The sequence below is a fragment of the Manduca sexta genome, chromosome 18, assembly GCF_014839805.1.
Source record: "Manduca sexta isolate Smith_Timp_Sample1 chromosome 18, JHU_Msex_v1.0, whole genome shotgun sequence".
NCBI lineage: Eukaryota > Metazoa > Arthropoda > Insecta > Lepidoptera > Sphingidae > Manduca > Manduca sexta.
The window spans coordinates 4,800,416-4,819,586 of record NC_051132.1 but is presented as its reverse complement, the minus strand read 5'-3'; the positions used below and the strand labels follow the sequence as shown (position 1 = coordinate 4,819,586).

At 33.6% G+C, this 19,171-nt stretch overlaps 1 protein-coding gene across 1 annotated transcript in view; it reads right to left on the bottom strand.

Moving 5' to 3' along the window:
* Window positions 1–416: 416 nt before the first annotated feature.
* LOC115442837 (muscle segmentation homeobox) overlaps window positions 417–19,171 on the bottom strand; it is a 30,800-nt gene continuing 12,045 nt past the window's right edge. The window contains exons 2-3 of the mRNA XM_030168012.2: window positions 2,400–2,587; window positions 417–1,920 (exon numbers count right to left, since the gene is read on the bottom strand). Of these exons, the coding sequence (XP_030023872.2) occupies window positions 1,675–1,920; window positions 2,400–2,587 (434 nt within the window). The 3' untranslated portion in view covers window positions 417–1,674. The remainder of the gene's footprint in view (window positions 1,921–2,399; window positions 2,588–19,171) is intronic.

Below are 19,171 nucleotides of genomic sequence, written 5' to 3'. Positions count from 1 at the left end.
CGGCCGTCACCGGGCGAGAGAACAAAAAAGATCTTTTTTAAGTAATGTCTTCTCCCACCCCCAACCACTAATACATGCGACACAAGTATAATAAAATCTGTTTTTTACATATTTTGCCGGCCCTCCATATGTGCCGCTTGCCCTAACCCAACTGCACTACTCCAGTTCATGAAGTATAATTAACCTTTATTTAAGGTGGTAGCTCAAGGTCCATTTTCATAAATTTAATATGACGAAATTTTAAAGGCAGAAATATCCATGATTATTAATTATTTTTACATTTTTCTTTCAACTGCGAGAACTAATCACTAACTAGACGTGAATTTAAATTCTTTACTTGCCAATACTTGTTTAGTTACCCAGATTAAAGCCGAAACAAAATGTATGAAAATGGACCTTGAGCTACCACCTTAAATACTATATGACCATTTGACATTTAGCAAATATTGATACACAAATTTATTTAATATTTCGCCTGCATAATATTTTTATCATCTACATATATATAGAAGTCCCTTTAAAATATTTATACTCTATTAATCATACATAAAATTAAGAGGAACAATTTAATGAAAGAGACATCTTGAACGATTTTTTTACATAGAATTATGTAATAATATTTTAATCTATCAGTAGAGAATGTAAAATAAATCTGTAATTGAACTCAAACATAAATAATTTTAAGAGTTAGGTACCTATTCCGCAGCTACGACGCCAAGAAAGCTTTTAAAGTTTAATTTTATGTTTTGTAGTTAAATTAAAGGTAAAGATGAAAATATTTTTAATAAATGGAAGTAGAAAAACGAGGTTTTGATTTTTTAAATGAATAAATACTTTCTGCAGATAATTAATTTTGTATTGTTGGTATTTGATTTTATTTTATTGTTTTAAATGTTAAATTAAATATTTTCTTAAGTATTTACAGATTTATTACTAACGTACTTTTAATAGAGTCTAGTGTTTATATTGAAAATTGCACTTACGGAAATTGTTTAGTTTTATTAAAACTAAGTGCAAATTCTATGGGTAAAGTTAGAAAATATTATATTTACTGTACAATATCCTAAAATGTTTTTACATTGTTGAAAAATTAATTTGGAACACATATTTATAAATTATCTTGATTTTATTTATATAGTTTGTGTTTTAGCAGACGTATTAAAGAAATTATTTTAGTTCTTGGAAATAATATATAGGTTGTATTATTTGATTTTTTATACACAAATTTGCGTTATTTCTTTTTGTCATTAATTATATTTAATATTAGACTAGTTTCTGTTATATTGATGCCATTACGCATGCAAACGTTCATCCTGCCCGCAATTCTATTTTTAGATTCTATAATTTTTCCTTCAACTATAGAATCCTATCCGACATAGAGCCAAGTTTTACGAACTAACGACCGCGGATCACAAACAACTAGTTGTGCAGACACAATGTTGTTTTTGATCTCAAAGGAGTTGAGCTCATGATGTCCTCGCTCTATGAACATTGACAGGTCGTGCGGACTAAGGAGGAACTTTTGCATCTGTGAGACCACGTGAGGAGGAAATCCGCGTAACAGAAACTCAAAGTCCGAAGTTCTATCATATCTCAATTAACATCCATATCGGATAGTGATTAAGGTGGCGGCGGCTCGCTCGCCGGGTCACGCGTTGCCGCGTGATCCAAACGTCAATGTGGTTGGAGAGAGTTCAGTATATTCATGTTTATCGCGTGCTGGTGGCTCGGTGGGCCCCCCAGGAAACTGAGCTGGGGTCTGGACGCCGCAGCCATCGCGGCGAATATGGGGGGCCCGCCGCCGCCGAAAAGGGCGAATGACGGCGGCAACAGAGGCCTTGCTGAGAGTCGTAGTTTTTCTATCTCCGCTTCTTGGAGCCGTTTTGCTTTTGCGCGTCGATTTTGAAACCATATTTTGACCTGAAATAGATTATTGATGAGTAAGACGGGCAAGTATAGTAAATACTAACGTAATAGGTCACATGACTGTTGGACCACATGAAGAAATATTAAACAACGACTTGGATCTCGTAACACGGTAGTGAAGAAAACGGCATTGATTATTTTTTGCACGCGAGGACAAATAGTTGTGTGGTCTGTAAATATAAATATCCATTGTCTGCAGATTGTGGTATGCCTAATCTTTCATAAAACGCAAGCTTTGTGTTGGAAAACATACATAGGTAAATTATTAATAATAAAACGGAATGTTGTTGGTATTAATATTATTAATATTAATACTTATTGATTTATTGGTCCAAATTCTACATATTTAAATTATAATAAAAAATTATGTGTCAATATTTTATCACCAGGTGATCTATTTAATTATTTTTGCTACAAAAAATCTTGATCTGCCACTTTTCCCAAACAGAGTATTAATTTCTTAAATCAGTTACCTGAGTCTCAGTCAGTCTCAGCGAAGACGAGAACTCGGCGCGCTCAGCGATGCTCAGATACTGCTTGTCTCTGAACTTCTTCTCCAGAGCGAGCAGTTGTTGCGTGGTGAAGGGCGTGCGCGGCTTGCGGTTCGGTTTGTGTTTGCGCAGTTGGCATCGGACCACTGGTGGGCCGCTGGGCGCGCCGGCTGTGGGCAAAGAGGTTGTTAATAGGAAATGTAAATATTTTTAAAAGTAATGCACGTTTTAAAAAAATAGAATCTAGATTCGTGATTGTTGAGAGAATTTTTCGAAAATGCAATATTAAAAGTCTATAATGGCCGTACGTTTTTAAAAATAAGACACGGTGTTTGAAATGACAGACAACGACGTTTTTCAAAAACAATCAAAATCTTGGATAATAAATGGCAATTACGAAATCGCCATGACGTGAAATAAATTAAATTAAAAAAAAAGAAAAATTGTGTTTACATTACCAGTTCACCTAAGCATTTACTCATAAACTATTATTAGTACCGTATGGTAGTCATTTTAACCCGCGAAGTTGTAGACGGAAGCTTTGTTCTGCCAGATCACGATGATTACCGTGACAATTGACTCTAGGTGGTCGGTTAGTTTCACCCACGTTTATTCCTGCTGCTATTTACGTTATTTTTAGAACTAATGAAAAAAAAATCAGAACTAAAATACACGTGATTTTATATTAGTCTTAAATTGAATTTATACAAGTAGGAAGTAAAAAATCGTTGATTTCTCACAATGAATTCTTTATAGGCGTCATTCTTTCATTTACTTGCGTTCATGAATGTTATTTTAAATTTTCATTTTACTTATACTACTATATAAAGCTGAAGGGTTTATGTGTGTGTCTGTTTGAGCGCGCTAATATCAGGAATTACTGGTTCGATTTTAAAAATTTATATGAGGGAGGCTTATGTTATGACGTTCATTTAATTAATTTAATTGTTAAGTATGTACTTTTTCAATAAATAAATAATTCCATTACATGCCCTCCAAAATATGCAGAGATAGCTGCCTATTCAGACTCTGGTATACGCGACTCGTAAGATCCATCGCTTAGTAAACTATTGGGATTCTGTGCACCAAATGTGATTAATGCAAAGACTAATATTAGTTTTGACTTTTGCTTGTTGAGGGACTGTCATTATGGCGCTCCTGATGAATCTACACAGGTTTCTTATCTTAGTATTGGTCATAACTAATAGACGATTGCATGACGGCATTATAGCAAATAAATTGAAATACAACCAAAAAGTTTATGATATTAGACACTAATTTCCTGCAACATTTGACGGAGTTTAAATATAGAATTCGTTGTGTATTAAAAATCTTTCCGCACCTACTAACATCCAACCAACCTAAATAATTTCAAGCATAATGCGTGTATGGTTGTAAAAGCTATTTCACGCTAGCAACGACTGGTGCGAAAATAGATTTTATGTTGTGCGTACTAAGTAAATATGTATTGTTTATTTTTTGTTGTTAAAAGGAAAACTTTTATATTTACGTTATATTGAGATAATTGTTTAATGCGGTACTTTGCGTATCTGCGGCACTTTATATATTATTTTGAAGATGAATTTTGTATCTAGACTCAATAAGTGCGTACTTTTTGACGTTGAAGTCTGCATGCTATGTCCATCATGATGGATTTTGATTCATCCGTTATAAATGTTTTCAGTTTTTGATCTGTATTAAAAATGTGAAGACGTAAATAAATGTCCGACAAAAATTCTCAGTTTGTTTGTTTAAACGTCCTAGTCTCCGAAACTATTAAACAGATTTTGAAATTGTTATTATATACTAAACTGCATTACTCCCGAATGCTATAGCTATTCACCGAAGAAGTTTTTCACGCAGACGAAGCCGCGAGCAAAATATAGATGTTGCGGGATATAAACAAGAAATGGCCAATAATTTTTTTTTTACTGCATATAGGTATTGATCTCCTGACCTCGGAAAATGTTATGTATCTAATATCTAATAGTTTTTAAAGCCTCAAAACAAAGTCTTGAATATAAATATTCAACAAAAATAAAACATTAACCCAAAATCCGTTCAAATATAATTAAAATTTGATTCACCCGATCGATTTGCCAGTTAATGGGTTATTGGCAGGCGGAAGCGGCACAATGGCTCACTACGGCGTTATTATGCAGTTCACTGAATCTGCGCTTTTAATATTCAAACGGAGTGGAATCTGTGTCTATATTATCCGGCTAATGGCTGTGATGGTATTGTTAATAGTTGGTCATTTTTGCAAGTTTTTATGGTGGGGCCTACTACGTCAACAGTTCAGTAAGGTTTCGGTCTTAGATGGAACGTAATATTAAATAAACCAGCGTACAGTCTGACTAGTAAAATAAAAATACTTGCTTGAAGGCGCAACGTATACTTTTTCGTTTTAAAGTTAAGTTCAGTACAAGAAATAAGACCCAAATTTTACCATAACATGGCGATTTTTTTCTTGTCCTGGTCCTGGGTGCTCATCTTACTTCTTCCCAAAATCTCAATTTTCACTGCATACACACACATAATGCAATATGCATTCATACTTTTGCTTGGTGTCAGAAATATACCTAGCTTGACGTACCCTCGACTGCGAGGGAGCTACAATCTAGTAAAGTGTAGTGTAGGTTAGTTATAATATGTCCAGCGAAAGATTCCGCTAATTATTACGTAGTATGGTGCGGCGCAAGTAATGTGTGCAGTGCGCGCAATATAGTGTTTGGTTCCATCAACGTCCACTGAGTGAAACATAGTATGTAGCATGCATCAAGGGGCAATGTATTAGTGAAAGCGAAGAGAATTCCCGATATTGGCTCTTTAAAAAAATTATAAACTAACTTTCCAACTTTATGACTAGCTTTTGCTCGCAGCTTCGCACGGTTAAAAGACTTTTACCCAATGCACTAACGGAAGCTCCCAAAAACAATTTTTTTTCCTGTTTTTAACCATTTTTCATTTATGCTTCGCTCTTATTGGTCATAGCGTGCTGTATATAGCTTATAGCCTTTCGCGATAAATGGACTATTCAATACTAAAATAAGTATTCAATTCAAACGAGTACTTTCTGAGATTAGCGCGTTCAAATAAACACACAAACAAAACTCTTCAGCTTTATATATAAGTATAGATTATGGAGAAGAATTCTAGGAAATCCTTGTTTTTGTCTTGGTCATTTCCTTACGACATAGAAACTCAAATTAAATTAAGGCTAATTAAATATTTAAATCCGCTCCATTTGGTTAATTAAATCAATTCATATGTTAATATTTCAATTTCCTTTCTTCAATGTTAAGACGCATGTATATTGCTTTATTGACCTTGAGTTATTACCATCAGGACCTCTATTAACAAACAAAGTGTAGTTAAAGGGCCCGATTTATATCACGCTATTATAATTAGAAATTAAGCTTTGTTTTTATTAAGTGTCATTGAACTCGAATAATTATTTATCAAATGGAAAAAAAAACATCGCTAGTCATCACACAATTTGTTTTTTCAGCAGAAGTCTGCTTTTATTATTAAGTCTTTAAATTAGTCAACAATATGTATTTTCATAAATTATATTAAACTTTGTATGATAATTACACACTATCGAGATATCAGTGAAAGTAAGTCAATGCAAGACTTCAGGATCAATCGATCATCTTCGCCTAGCTGAATATAATTCGAAATAAAAACTGTGCCGTATCGATGTAATATGCTATCGAGTGGAAAAATATTATTAGCCTCTATGAAATATTGACATAAACATCTCAACCGACTTTCTCGAACAACGACCATTGGCTCCGATTGAATAAACACATACAACCATAGACAATCCAATAAGGCAAAGGCAATCCCCGCAAATGCCTATCCTTTCACGTATCGGTGATAAAACACAACAATTTCAATAGGGGCCCCCACCTGCCGACGTATCAATGCACCACCGAACGTTAATGAAGATATAATATCCATCTCTAAATGTATTTATATTCCCGCGCGCGCCACTGCACTCGCCATTTTGTGCAGCGATGACAGACCATAGAGCATTTTACGTAATGGCCGCCAATTAAGCGAGCCGTTTGGGCTACTTTAATAGGATTTAGTTGTCAATGTTGCAATTTAATTGGATTGTTTGTAATCTTTGTTGTTGTTGAATAAATTACTTCGTGCATTCTTGCTTCAGTTTGTTTTTACTTTTATTTGTAATGTAGGGTCTTAGTTCTTACAATGTTGAGTAGCGATGTAAAGGAAGCTTCTTGCGAGAATATTTTATAACTAACCATCATTTAATGGATGCAATGGATTTAATGTTAAAAGAAAGCATTTAATTTGCATTTACTTTGGAAAACACGATTCGTTATTTATCTGTGCGTGGTAACTTACGTTTTAAATTAGCTGTCGATATCTCTATTTAGTGTGGGACCAGCTAAAACAATTCAGATAGACGCACCATTTCATAACTATAATTACAGATTATGATTATAATAATAATAATATCAGCCCTGTATTATATACTTGCCCACTGCTGAGCACGGGCCTCCTCTACTACTGAGAGGGATTAGGCCTTAGTCCACCACGCTGGCCTAGTGCGGATTGGTAGACTTCACATACCTTCAAAATTCCTACAGAGGAACTTCTCAGATGTGCAGGTTTCCTCACGATGTTTTCCTTCACCGTTAAAGCGAACGATAAATTCACAAAGAATACACACATGATTTTTAGAAAAGTCAGAGGTATGTGCCCTTGGGATTTGAACCTGCGGACATTCGTCTCGGCAGACCGTTCCATACCCAACTAGGCTATCGTCGCTTTTTTTACAGATTATGATTACCTGGATCGAAATGTAATTATGTTTTAAATCAATTTAAATAAACACATTGAATATAATTGCCATAAACATAGCATAGCATAGCCAGAGCTGTTAAAGACAACATTCTTTATTAAAATGGTACTTGTAATTAAAAACAGTCGTCAATCAATAATTGATCCTATTGTGACTTGAAAACTGTACAATGAAGCTAATGAGCCGATTAGCACATTTTAATTTAAGTGAACAATTATTTTAATATGTCTGATAACTATTATAGTACAATCCTTGACATGACACCGAATTAATTATTATGTTTTGATAGTATTTATAAATTAATAATTGGCCTAAACGCCTGTCTTTTATCTAAGGAACTACGCAGACGCCATAAGTTTGTTGCAGATAATACTATAAGAAATTATCAGTAATTGTTTTACGAACTTCAGCATCTGTTAATTTCATAGAAGTGTAAGAAAAGATTATATTATACTAATATTAATTAATTATTATGACAGTCAATAATAATGAGTTCAAATCATATTAAAATTATGAACAATTAGGTAGTTTGAAATGATTTCCGATAATATGTATCTCATTCTAAATATTTTTCTCCAACAGGAAAATATAGTATCCATGAGTACCTACTATTCCGGGAACGAATTGATGCGAACGAAATTATAGGCAAAACCTATTATTAATTATATCGGGTTATATTGTTTTTTTTTTTCATGCGTAAAGCTAGGGAAATACAATACAGTATGCCATAATATTATGTAAAGAGTTTTGTTTTCTCTTTAAACTTTTTTTTTATAACGATAACCGTTGTCCTATGTAAAAACGTATAACTCTTCGTGTATTTTTAAATATTATTAATAAATACAATGTATACAGCATTTACGAAAGCAACAAAACCGTTTTGACATGACAGCTTAATACATATTAAAGTATAAACGATAAGAAACTGAGTGACTACGTTAGAAATTCCGAATATATCTTCGCGTTCGTGGTTTCAGCCAATTATAAAGCGGTTGAAAATTACTGACACGAGTAAGCAATTAACTGCATCATGAAATCTCCGTCTATTTTCCGCTAAATGACCATTACTGATGCTTCACTATTCACATTTAGACTTTTTCTGTATGTTGCAGGCAAATTGTAACGTTAGGTATTGTGTAAAAGTTGCGGTTAGTTTAGCAAGTGAGATTTATGTAGGTAAAAATTACATTAATACGTTAAACTATGTATTAGGTCTCCATAGCATTTGCGTTTTTGATTTGAATGTTTTGTATGTACTTCGTAAAAAAAAACTGTTATGCAATACGTTTGTGATAAGTTTCATATCTGTCCATTCGTTTTATGAAGTACTCAATAATACTTCGTAAGTAATGTTTATAGATGACAAGTTGCAATACTGCGTATTCGATTAAACTATTTACCTATTTTTATAACAACCGCTAAAAATTCCCGAAAGTGTCTCAATACTTACTATTATTTTTTTTACACGAACTAGTTTCCCAGTTTTCTGGAAACATCTGTGTGGCGCTATGCATCATAATTTATGCAGAATAATTTATAGGTAACAAGTATAATAAGGGAATTTTCATTTTATAAATTCACGTGATTTGCTCGCGGCTCCATCCCCGTGAAAAAGTTTTTCCCGACATAAAAAATAGCCTATAGCACTGAAGAGTAATGGAGCTTCCTATCAGTGAAAAAAATATCGGTATAGTAGTGCCTGAGATTAACGCGTTCAAACAAACAAACGAAATCTCCAGCTTTATCTATTAGAATAGATTAACAGAACAGTCTATTTCAATAAAGTTGGCAAGTTACCTCTACTAAAAACCTTAGTAACATTTCTCAGTAGAGGAAATATTTTTTACCTATGCACCGATACCAGCTTTTGCATTGTGGAAAACATGATGTCGTCATAGTTCCAGTTAGTCCTGGAATATCGGCGGATGAGCATCCAGGAAAACGGACGGGCATAATTTTGACGACCATTGCGACATCTCTGATTGGTCAATAGTAAATTAATTCATCATGATCATAGACATCAAGCCTCATTTAGGTGAAGCTATTATTACTAGCAATAATTGTAGGCAATTATATATACATTTGACCAACATGTTACACGAGTGGCTCCAAAAAGTCGACGGGACAAAGAAATCTCTATCAAAACATTTGGTAAAATATCTAATTTCGCACCGTCCCAATAACATTTGTCGAGAAATCTGTTAGCAATTAATGAATAATATCGCTATGTATACCACGTATAAAATATTTCCACGAAGGTAAGAGATATGAACGATATTTAACATAATTATACCGTTTGTTTGCTAATCGTTGCTTCGTGATAAGGTGCTCTGATCGATCGCGGGTCCTTATATGGGCGTAAATGAACTAGAATAGGTATTAATTAATTTTTAATTAATGGGAAATAATCGCGTGTTTAACATTTGTAGTTTTTTTTCATAATAAAACTAATTAGGAACGCTTTGGAAAACTATTTTATCAATTTTAAATTTGAACTAGGAATAAAAAAATAAAACAAAACTTTCGATTTGAAAAAAGAATCTAAATAATTTTATTATCTGTTGGGGGTCTAGATTGGCGGCATTTTAGCTATAGTTGTATTAAATGTTTGTAGCCTAACTTGAAATAGGTATCATATACAACAATTGCCATTATAAAAAAAAATGTTTGTAGGATCGAGTATATTTTTTCATTTAACAGATTTCCACTCGTGATATCAATATTTATAGAATTGTATATAACGTTTTAATACTGAGAATGACATGAATATGTATCAAATTAGTGATGGATAGTATAGATCGATAACAACTTAATTAATGATAAATTTGTTTTTACATAATAAATACAGTCCATATTCGATTACCTAGTAGGCACGGGTCTCCTCTTCTCAGTAGTTTTAAGAGTAAACCTTTTATATACCACAGCGTGTAGCCAATCTTCAAATACCTTTGAATTCTTAGAACCTTTAGACGCATAGATTTCCTCAGGATGGGTTCATTTTAAATAATTACGGTAATCCTAGCTGCATCAATAAATATTAACTCATATAATAGGTATTTACAAGGTGTTTTTGTAATCATGATGGATGGTGGCATGAATAGTGGCATACATTGTTTAAATTTCTCTTTAAAAATATGTAAAATTTCTCGACATCGAAGAATATATTAGAGCTTATTACCACATCAATAAGGGTTAGTACGTTAGACACCTGAAATCGCGAAATACATAATGTAATTCGTAATCTACGGTATTCTGTTTCATTTCATCATAATATTACAATGATTGAAGAATTTATTCAGTTGTTTGGTACATTGATACAAGCAAAAGACAACTCGAGAAATGGTTAACGACATTCTACTTATCAAATAATGACAGCAAAACAAAGACTGCATTTACAATTAAAAATAGCACATTAATTAGAAAGAAAAACTTGTTAAGCCCAATATGAAGCTAAACTGTTGGAAAAAGATGCACTAAAACCTATAATTACGACAGATAGGGCAATTCCAAACGAAATTAACAAACGTCCATCCCTTAAAGGATTAAATACGAAAAAACTAACAACGTTTTAATGGAATAATTAAAAACCCACCAGCGCTAATACTAAATGTCAGACGAATTGAAATGAAAAAAGGTTCACACTTCATCGACCGTATGGAAGAACCTTTAAATATTTTTATTGTTGTGGTAGCATTGTAAAGTAATTAACGATAGGTACCAACATAACAAAATGAAAACATGTCTGCGTGGTCCTCAATCAACATTAAGAATGGAGCGGTTGTAAAAAGCTAATGAATGTTGCTTGCATAATGTTGAATTGAATGCGCTCAGCTTGAGTCCGATAGCGTCTGCCTCTAATTACTGGTGGAGACACTTTCAGACCAAGTCGAGGACCTGCAAAAACTGTTAGACGATAGATAACTGTTGCTAATTACATTGTAGTACAAGAAAATTTGCTAAAAACTTTCCCTCACATTGTTGAAATTATATTTTATTATACCGTTGTTACGGTTAGTTGGTAGCGAACATAGTGGGTTGAAAATTACTTGTGGTCAGAGTTGGTAATTTTTCTTGAACTAACCTGGCTACAATTCAACCGAGGAGTGGATACTGTAGAACTAATCTATACACTATTATATAATGCTGAAGAGTTTGTTTGAACGCGCTAATCTCAAGAACTACTGGTTCGATTTGAAAAAATCTTTTAGTGTTGGATAGCCCATTTATCGAGGAATGTTATAGGCTATATAACAAACGTTATGATGAATAAGAGCGGAGCACCCATAAAAAAATGCAGAAACAGGAAGAAAATTATTTATTTGAGAGATTCGTTGCGTTCGTTGAGTAAAAGTTTAAATTGCAACATATATGTATGACGGAATTGTTTTCCTTTAAAAAGTTCTTAAAAAATATACGAGTATTATAAAAAAAAAGTTCCTCGCCGCATCTGTCTGCCTGTCTGAAGGCGATAAACACAAAAACTACTCAACGGATTGCGATGAAATTTGGTATGGAGACAGTTTGAGACCTTGGGAAGGACATAGGCTACATTCCATCCCTGGAAAATATAGCAGGACTTTTATTCCGGAAAACATTATCGCGGAAAAAACTTTCTAACGCGGGTGGAGCCGCGAGCAAAAGCTAGTATGGATAATAAGCAGATAATGACATTGTAACCGAATACAAAATTAGGAACCTTGTTCTTAACATTCTTGTTTTTTTTTTCACGTGTTTTATTATGGCTGTTCAGTTTTGTCAGAAGCTACCATAATATAATATATAGGATATATTTACTATAACTATAGCTTTCTAATAAGTGTTGAATGAAGTAACGTAAGGTAAACGGACAGCTCTCTTCATTCCATGACATTATCTCTCTTACATATAACAAATACCTAGTCAGCCTTGGAATTTGCCATCCCAAACGCAATTAAATAACTACGCCTTGAAATTGTTCTGGAAATATTAATAATAATTTATTATCGGATTATTGTTTGTTAATAAGCGGCTCGCGGACCGGTGTAGGGTGCCGGAGTGCTTTTACGATCACTCATATGAAAGATAATTAAGACATAAAAAATATTCTCGGAATTGCTACCAATAATTCTCGGCGCTTCACTTTACTCGAGAGTAAATTACGTTCGATAATTGTTTTTATGTTTAATAGTTAAAAAAATATTTGGATATTGAGTTCGTATGAACTTTTGCTTGTATACCATAATGCATCATACAAAATTTTAAGTGGCTATGTTTGTTACATTTTCTAGCATAGCAAGCTTATACAGTGGAAAGTCATATATGATGGATAAAAAAGATGAACTGGTGACATATCATACTAGTACATCATCGGGTCCGATTAAGGTCCCTCAGTGATCAATTAATACCTGTAGTCCGATATTGATACGTTATTGATCATTAATTAAGTAGCTGATATGTTTGGTTTAACTGTCAATGTAAGCAAATTTAAAAAAACAACTAGGTTTCGCACGCTGTTTCGTCTATGTGTTTTTATTCGAGCTTAATATTTTTGCAGGATATAAAATAGCCTATAGTATTAAGAGTAATATAACTTCTTATTAGTGAAAGAATTTTAAAAATCAGTTGAGAAGTTCCAGAGATTAGTTTACAAATTCACAAACGTTTTCTCTTTGTAATATTAGTATAGATAAACTATGTGTATAGTATAGTATATGACAAATTGTTATATTTGAATAATAATATCAGCCCTGTATTATATACTTGCCCACTGCTGAGCACGGGCCTCCTCTACTCTACTACTGGGAGGGATTAGGCCTTAGTCCACCACGCTGGCCAAGTGCTGATTGGTAGACTTCACACACCTTCGAAATTCCTATAGAGAACTTCTCAGATGTGCAGGTTTCCTCACGATGTTTTCCTTCACCGTTAAAACGAACGATAAATTCACAAAGAATTTACACATGATTTTAGAAAAGTCAGAGGTGTGTGTGTGTTATATTTGAATATTGAATAACAATACAATTATCATGCTTAGTCACTGTTAGTCTCGTCTCAAAAGTTTCACAGACGTCACGCCTGATTACTTCAAAACAAATTTTAAATCGCTCGTGCAATGTATGTTCACACTGCATGCTGAATAGACAAGAGTATTTACAATGTTTGCTCAAAAGTTTGGCCAACTTGCCAATATGAATAAAATATTATTGACGCTAATCGATTTCAGCATCTGTCTGTAGGTCCCAGATGAATAAATCAGCACACATCAATGAATTTTGCAACAAAAATGGCGTCCATCGTTGAAATAGGTCAACGTATCTCCGTCAAAGCATTGGGCAAGCGTTCCGAGCGACGGTACAATTTCACAATTTGTCCGTGCGCTTTTTGCGCTGTCCGGTAATTGGCGCTCACCTGCCCCGCACGCCGGCGCGGCCGCAGCCCAGCCGCACCCGCCAAATATGGCAACCAGTCCGTCGCGAACATTTCGCTTTTTAGCTGTATCTGACAAATGTGTAATTATTTATTTAATATCGTCGTCGCTGAGACGCTTTTGGGCACAATTCGCGTTCCGCGCCCAACGTTTTTCGGTCGCCATTGCAGTCAAGTGTTAAGGACTCCTTAATGCTTCGCCACAGCAATAAATACGGTAATATTTATCCGTATGCGGAAACATGGGCCTTTTTTTGTTGAAATTTATTAACTTTAACTGTTATACTTAATTGGCAAGGTCCAGTGGTCGACGTAACGCCTGTCCGCCATATAAAATTGATATGAATAGTTGGCCAGCCGTTGAGACGGCGCGTCCAGTGATACGGTGAAAAAACTGCCTCTGCAGGACACCCACATAAAAGTAACGAGACGACATATTCGAATGCGTTTTGTTTAACTATTTGCGATTGGCCACCTCGTTATCTTTGAATAGTGAAATTAAATTATGCGTAATATAAGGTTATGGTATGATAAACGAAACATAAAGACTTTGTAGGCGAGAACGAAGAAATAAAATGAGTAGGTACGTGCCGAGGAAGGTATGTTGATATTCTTGGCATAAATAAATAGTTGTTTAGTCTGTGATTCTTGATAGTGTTGGGGAAGTAGTCTTGGGGACATTTATTTACATATTTAATATGGGTTTCTTATCTTTCAATTTTCACAGGTTTGTAAAAATACTAGTGATTTTTTTTCCGGCCTTAAAGAGAAATATATGGTAATTACAATTTTTTTGCGTAAATTGTAGGATCTTAAGGAATTCTGTTAATGAAGATTTTGTCTTTTTTTAAGACTTTTGTCTCAGTGCTTGAACGGACTGCCAACACATAGTTCGTAGGTTCAAAACTCAAGGCCCTCACCTCTAACTTTTAAAGCTTCATTTATTGTGTACACAGCTGCATACCTTTGATTTCTCCATGTAAAAATCGCGATTATGTGAAGTCTACCAACCCACACTAGGCCAGCGTGGTGGGCTAAGGCTTAAACCCTCTCAGTAATAGACGAGGTCCGTGCCCGGCAGCGGAACAGTGTATGTTAGAAGAAGAATATTTTTTATTATTATTCCTTTTTTAAGTATTTAGGAAGAAAAACACAGAGTGGAGTTAAAAAGTAGCTTAAATTGCAGGGGAAAATGTTAGTTTTCTTAAGGCGGTGCTCCGACCATAACGGCGCGCTAACAGTATTTTTAGAAGCCACCGCTTCACAATTTAAATAAGTACATAATATTATAAAATATCAAACATTATATTTCTATAATATATTATCTTTATTTTGCTTTCATTTATTTCATAATAATAATGACATTAAGAATATTGATCTGTGCATCTCATAAACTACACATAATTTTAATTTGCAATCAACACTATTAGTTAGACTATTTAATAAGAAATATTCTGGAAGTGTAAATTTTCAAAAAAAAAAAAACTAAAATTCATTGTGTGAATGAAATAATTCTTAAATCTTTAATATTCCCGTCGTAACTTTATAACATAAATATATGGGACAAATACTCAAGGCCGTTTACTCGAAGGAAGGCCTTAATGTAGATTTTAAATAATTAAAATTCAATACTTACAAATAAACATACCTGGGGATAAAAAGAGATTGTTATATAGAATATTCCAGAACATTTTTAACTACATTTAACTTTCATAAATAGAATAATATGCACATTGGTACTTATATACAGTATTTCTTGGTATATAAGCGAATACTAGGATATGTTTTACTCACAATGTCTGAGCTAGTGTTCGACTTTGCCTGGTCAGTTACTGTATACTCCCGAGTTACTTTATTTTTATATGTTAGAGTGTCGCTATATTAATATTTGTTGGTGTGATTGATTCTACAGTTAAATACTATCTGAGGGAAAGTTGTAATCCGTATCTTAACGACTAAAAAGTTCTAAGGTTTTCAATCGCCGCTTGTCCTTTCGCCTATTTTGAGTTGAACATGATTTTGCAAGAAGATCGATATAGCCAGGTGTTCAAACTTTACAGCCTTCCCACATGCACGATGACAGCTCGTCACTGTCATATCAGCAGCTATTAAGTAAACCAAGCTATAAATTGAATTTAATTTAGGCTTACCGTCAGCCATTTTATGTATAGTAATATATGCTGAAGAGTTTGTTTGAACGCGTTAATCTCAGGAACTATTAAACCGATTAAGATTTTTCCTAACTATGAAGCTACATTATCCCTAAGTGTTCTATTTATTTATTTGTAATAAGGTACACTAACAGCACTTCATATTACATCAATCAATATTAAAAAAAGCAATAAGGTACAGCATCTGATATGTGTGCTACTAACAGGTGAACACAGCATTTACCACTTACAACATATTGAATTCAAATCTAAAACATAATAAACGGAGGTAGGAAAGAAAATTATAAGGTACTAAAAATATAAAATCAATGAGTAATTGTTCTAGTTTTTATCCTGGTAAAATATTATAAAGTGGGACTTTTATTCCGAAATGAAAATTCACGCAGGCGATGCCGCGAGTAACAGCTATTCTTAAATAAACAATTGATGAATTTTATCATAAATGGTACAAACGCATGGTGTTCGTGTGAAGGGCGTCTCACGACTTGCCACCAACTAATTAAAATAGCAATAGGATGGCAAATGAGTTACGAGATCACCTGATCATCACTGTCCATATACATTTAGAATGCCAGTGCAATTGTGTGTGCGTTCCTTTTATGGAAAGAAATAGGCTTGTGGGTGGCTGTTTTTACTATCCAGTCATTTAACTATTAAGTTGACGCAGCCTAAAATTTTAAGTTATAAAAAATCTTGTGGTACGAGGGATATATTCAAAATTACAAGCAAATATTAAGCATTATAAAAAACAATATTTTAAAATTTAATTCGTCAATTCTTGGTTTTCAGGTGCTCCAATTCAACGGAGACAGGATAATTTTAATGCGTATGTTTTTCATAAAAAGTTTCTTGGCAATAAGTTGACAGCAATTACGTGATGCATAATGATTTCTTATGTTTACGTTAATGTTAGACATTGAAATAAAAACTATTATGCGGATTTTATCGCGGTTTTTTTATATAATGATTTTTCCCGACGTTTCGAAGACTTTGCAGCCTTCATGGTCACGAGACAGACTGAGGTGTTGGTCGTCCAAAAATTAAACTTACAATAATATCTGTCTATATTTTACATTATTTTTGTTTCCGCGATACCTTGATTAAATGTTTTATATGATGGTATCTTTACGACACTATATTTTAAAGTTGAACAAAGTTATTTTCTTCTAAAGAGGTTACGTTAAATTTATTGTGTTTAATTATTGTCCTGCAGCATATTTGTCAAGTGCCCTAACAACTAATGAGAATAAAGATATTAAAGTTGGAGAAATAGGAATAATTACGTACAAGACGTCTCAATTAGGGCACTTTCGAGTTTTTAGCGTACACGTATATGTATTGTATTTCCATTTTTAGCATAATGTCATTCTCTAGGCCCCACAGAGTGATGGCAGATAATAACATATTTAACTAGAAGCTATCTAAGACATCTGTTCGTTAAAGTTAAATTATGGTTTCTTATGTTTACGCGAACGACCGCCATGGGCATATTATTTTTGCGATAAATTTTTTTTCGGCCTTTTCGAAGACTTCAACCTTCATGGCCATGCGAAAAGTAAGTTTTAAATTAACCGATTATATAAAATTAAAGTTAAATAAATAATCGCAGTAAAATATACAATATTCTTAAAAGGTTTTCATTGCATCGGTAATTGCTACATATTATATCTGTTACAGCAATTTGTGTTAACGTTTAAAAGTCGAGAAACCGTTACTTATTTCGAATCAATTATATCTTAATAGATTTAATTACTTAAACGTCTGCGAATCGATTTTATTAAAGTAGTTTGAGCATTTTATATATGTTAATAGTAAATAATGGTGCAAAAAATAATTCCTATACCAGATGTCATTTGGATATAGTTTTAAAATCGTTTATAATTGTAGTTACGTATCGCTTTACTTTAATGGCAGTGTTTTTACGATATATTAATATATCAACTTTATATTTTTTTTATAGACTTGTTTTGTTACAGAATTCATTTGTGCTCCATATGGTGTGGTGACTCTATCACATCATGGGACGGAAATATCTTGGATCACTACAACACATTACTTACCATGACTACCCATAGATTCATCTATTTTGTTCAGTGCTTCAAAGTTATCGAGCCGAGGCTGTAAAACAGTAAATTCCGTATCTTGAAATGGATAAGTAGAGTAGTATGAGAGCCGCCTTACTTCATCAGTAGTATTTAGTGTTCATCTGGTAATAAATTCATAGCTATTAGCCCTACGATAAACAAACTTTAAGGATAATAATTCTAACAGCTTCAAATTCTTACAAAATATTGCCTAATGACTTAATGTGATCACCGCATATAGTATAGTGATATTTCCAAAAATGTTCTAGATCAATATAACATGCATTTGCTCTTGTTTATATCCGCTCGGATAGTAACCATCGCTCACAAGGTATTAAAACCCGCCATAGTGGCCCACGTCAGTGTGTCGCGTTCCGGGATCACACAGTATATATCCGGGTCCAACAGGCCGGCATAATTGTGTTGACTGTTGAGGGGTAATCATCTCTCGTCTTTCGCTCGTTTTCACCTAGAACGTAGTGACAGAACCGCTGACTTTCTAGAGAATGTAAATTACCAATGCCATTGGTGTTACACAGTGTTTTATAAAACATAGTTTCGTCCCAACTAGGAAAATGTATTGAAATTAGTCTACATTCGTGTAACAGCAAATAACTTGTCCATATAAGAAAATTGTTTTAGTGCCAATAGTAGAAGTATGTAGAACATTAAGTTCAGAAAATGTTACAGCCGCGGCAGCCATGGTTTCCGCAATCAAGATGTAGAATTTTTCTAAGTGGAATCAATTCAACATGTTAAGGGCAAGCTAGGGAAATAAGAGAAAATATATAGATATTGAGTGTATTTTTGTATGCGATGGTGATGAACCGATTATTTAATGCTTTGGTTATGGCAGAAACCTAAAAAAGAGTTGAACAATAAATATGGCTTCCTACAATAACAAAAAATGTTTCGTCGATGATTGAAATTTTTTATTGAGTCTTCCGTGTGCAAATCCCTACAAACTATTAATAAATATCCACCATTAAGGTGGTAGCTCAAGGTCCATTTTCATACATTTTGTTTCGGCTTTAATCTGGGTAACTAAACAAGTATTGGCAAGTAAAGAATTTAAATTCACGTCTAGTTAGTGATTAGTTCTCGCAGTTGAAGAAAAACGTAAAATAATTAATAATCATGGATATTTCGGCCTTTAAAATTTAATATGACGAAATTTTAAAGGCAGAAATATCCATGATTATTAATTATTTTACTTGCTCACTAACTACGTAATTATCGCCTTAATTTGTTTAAACA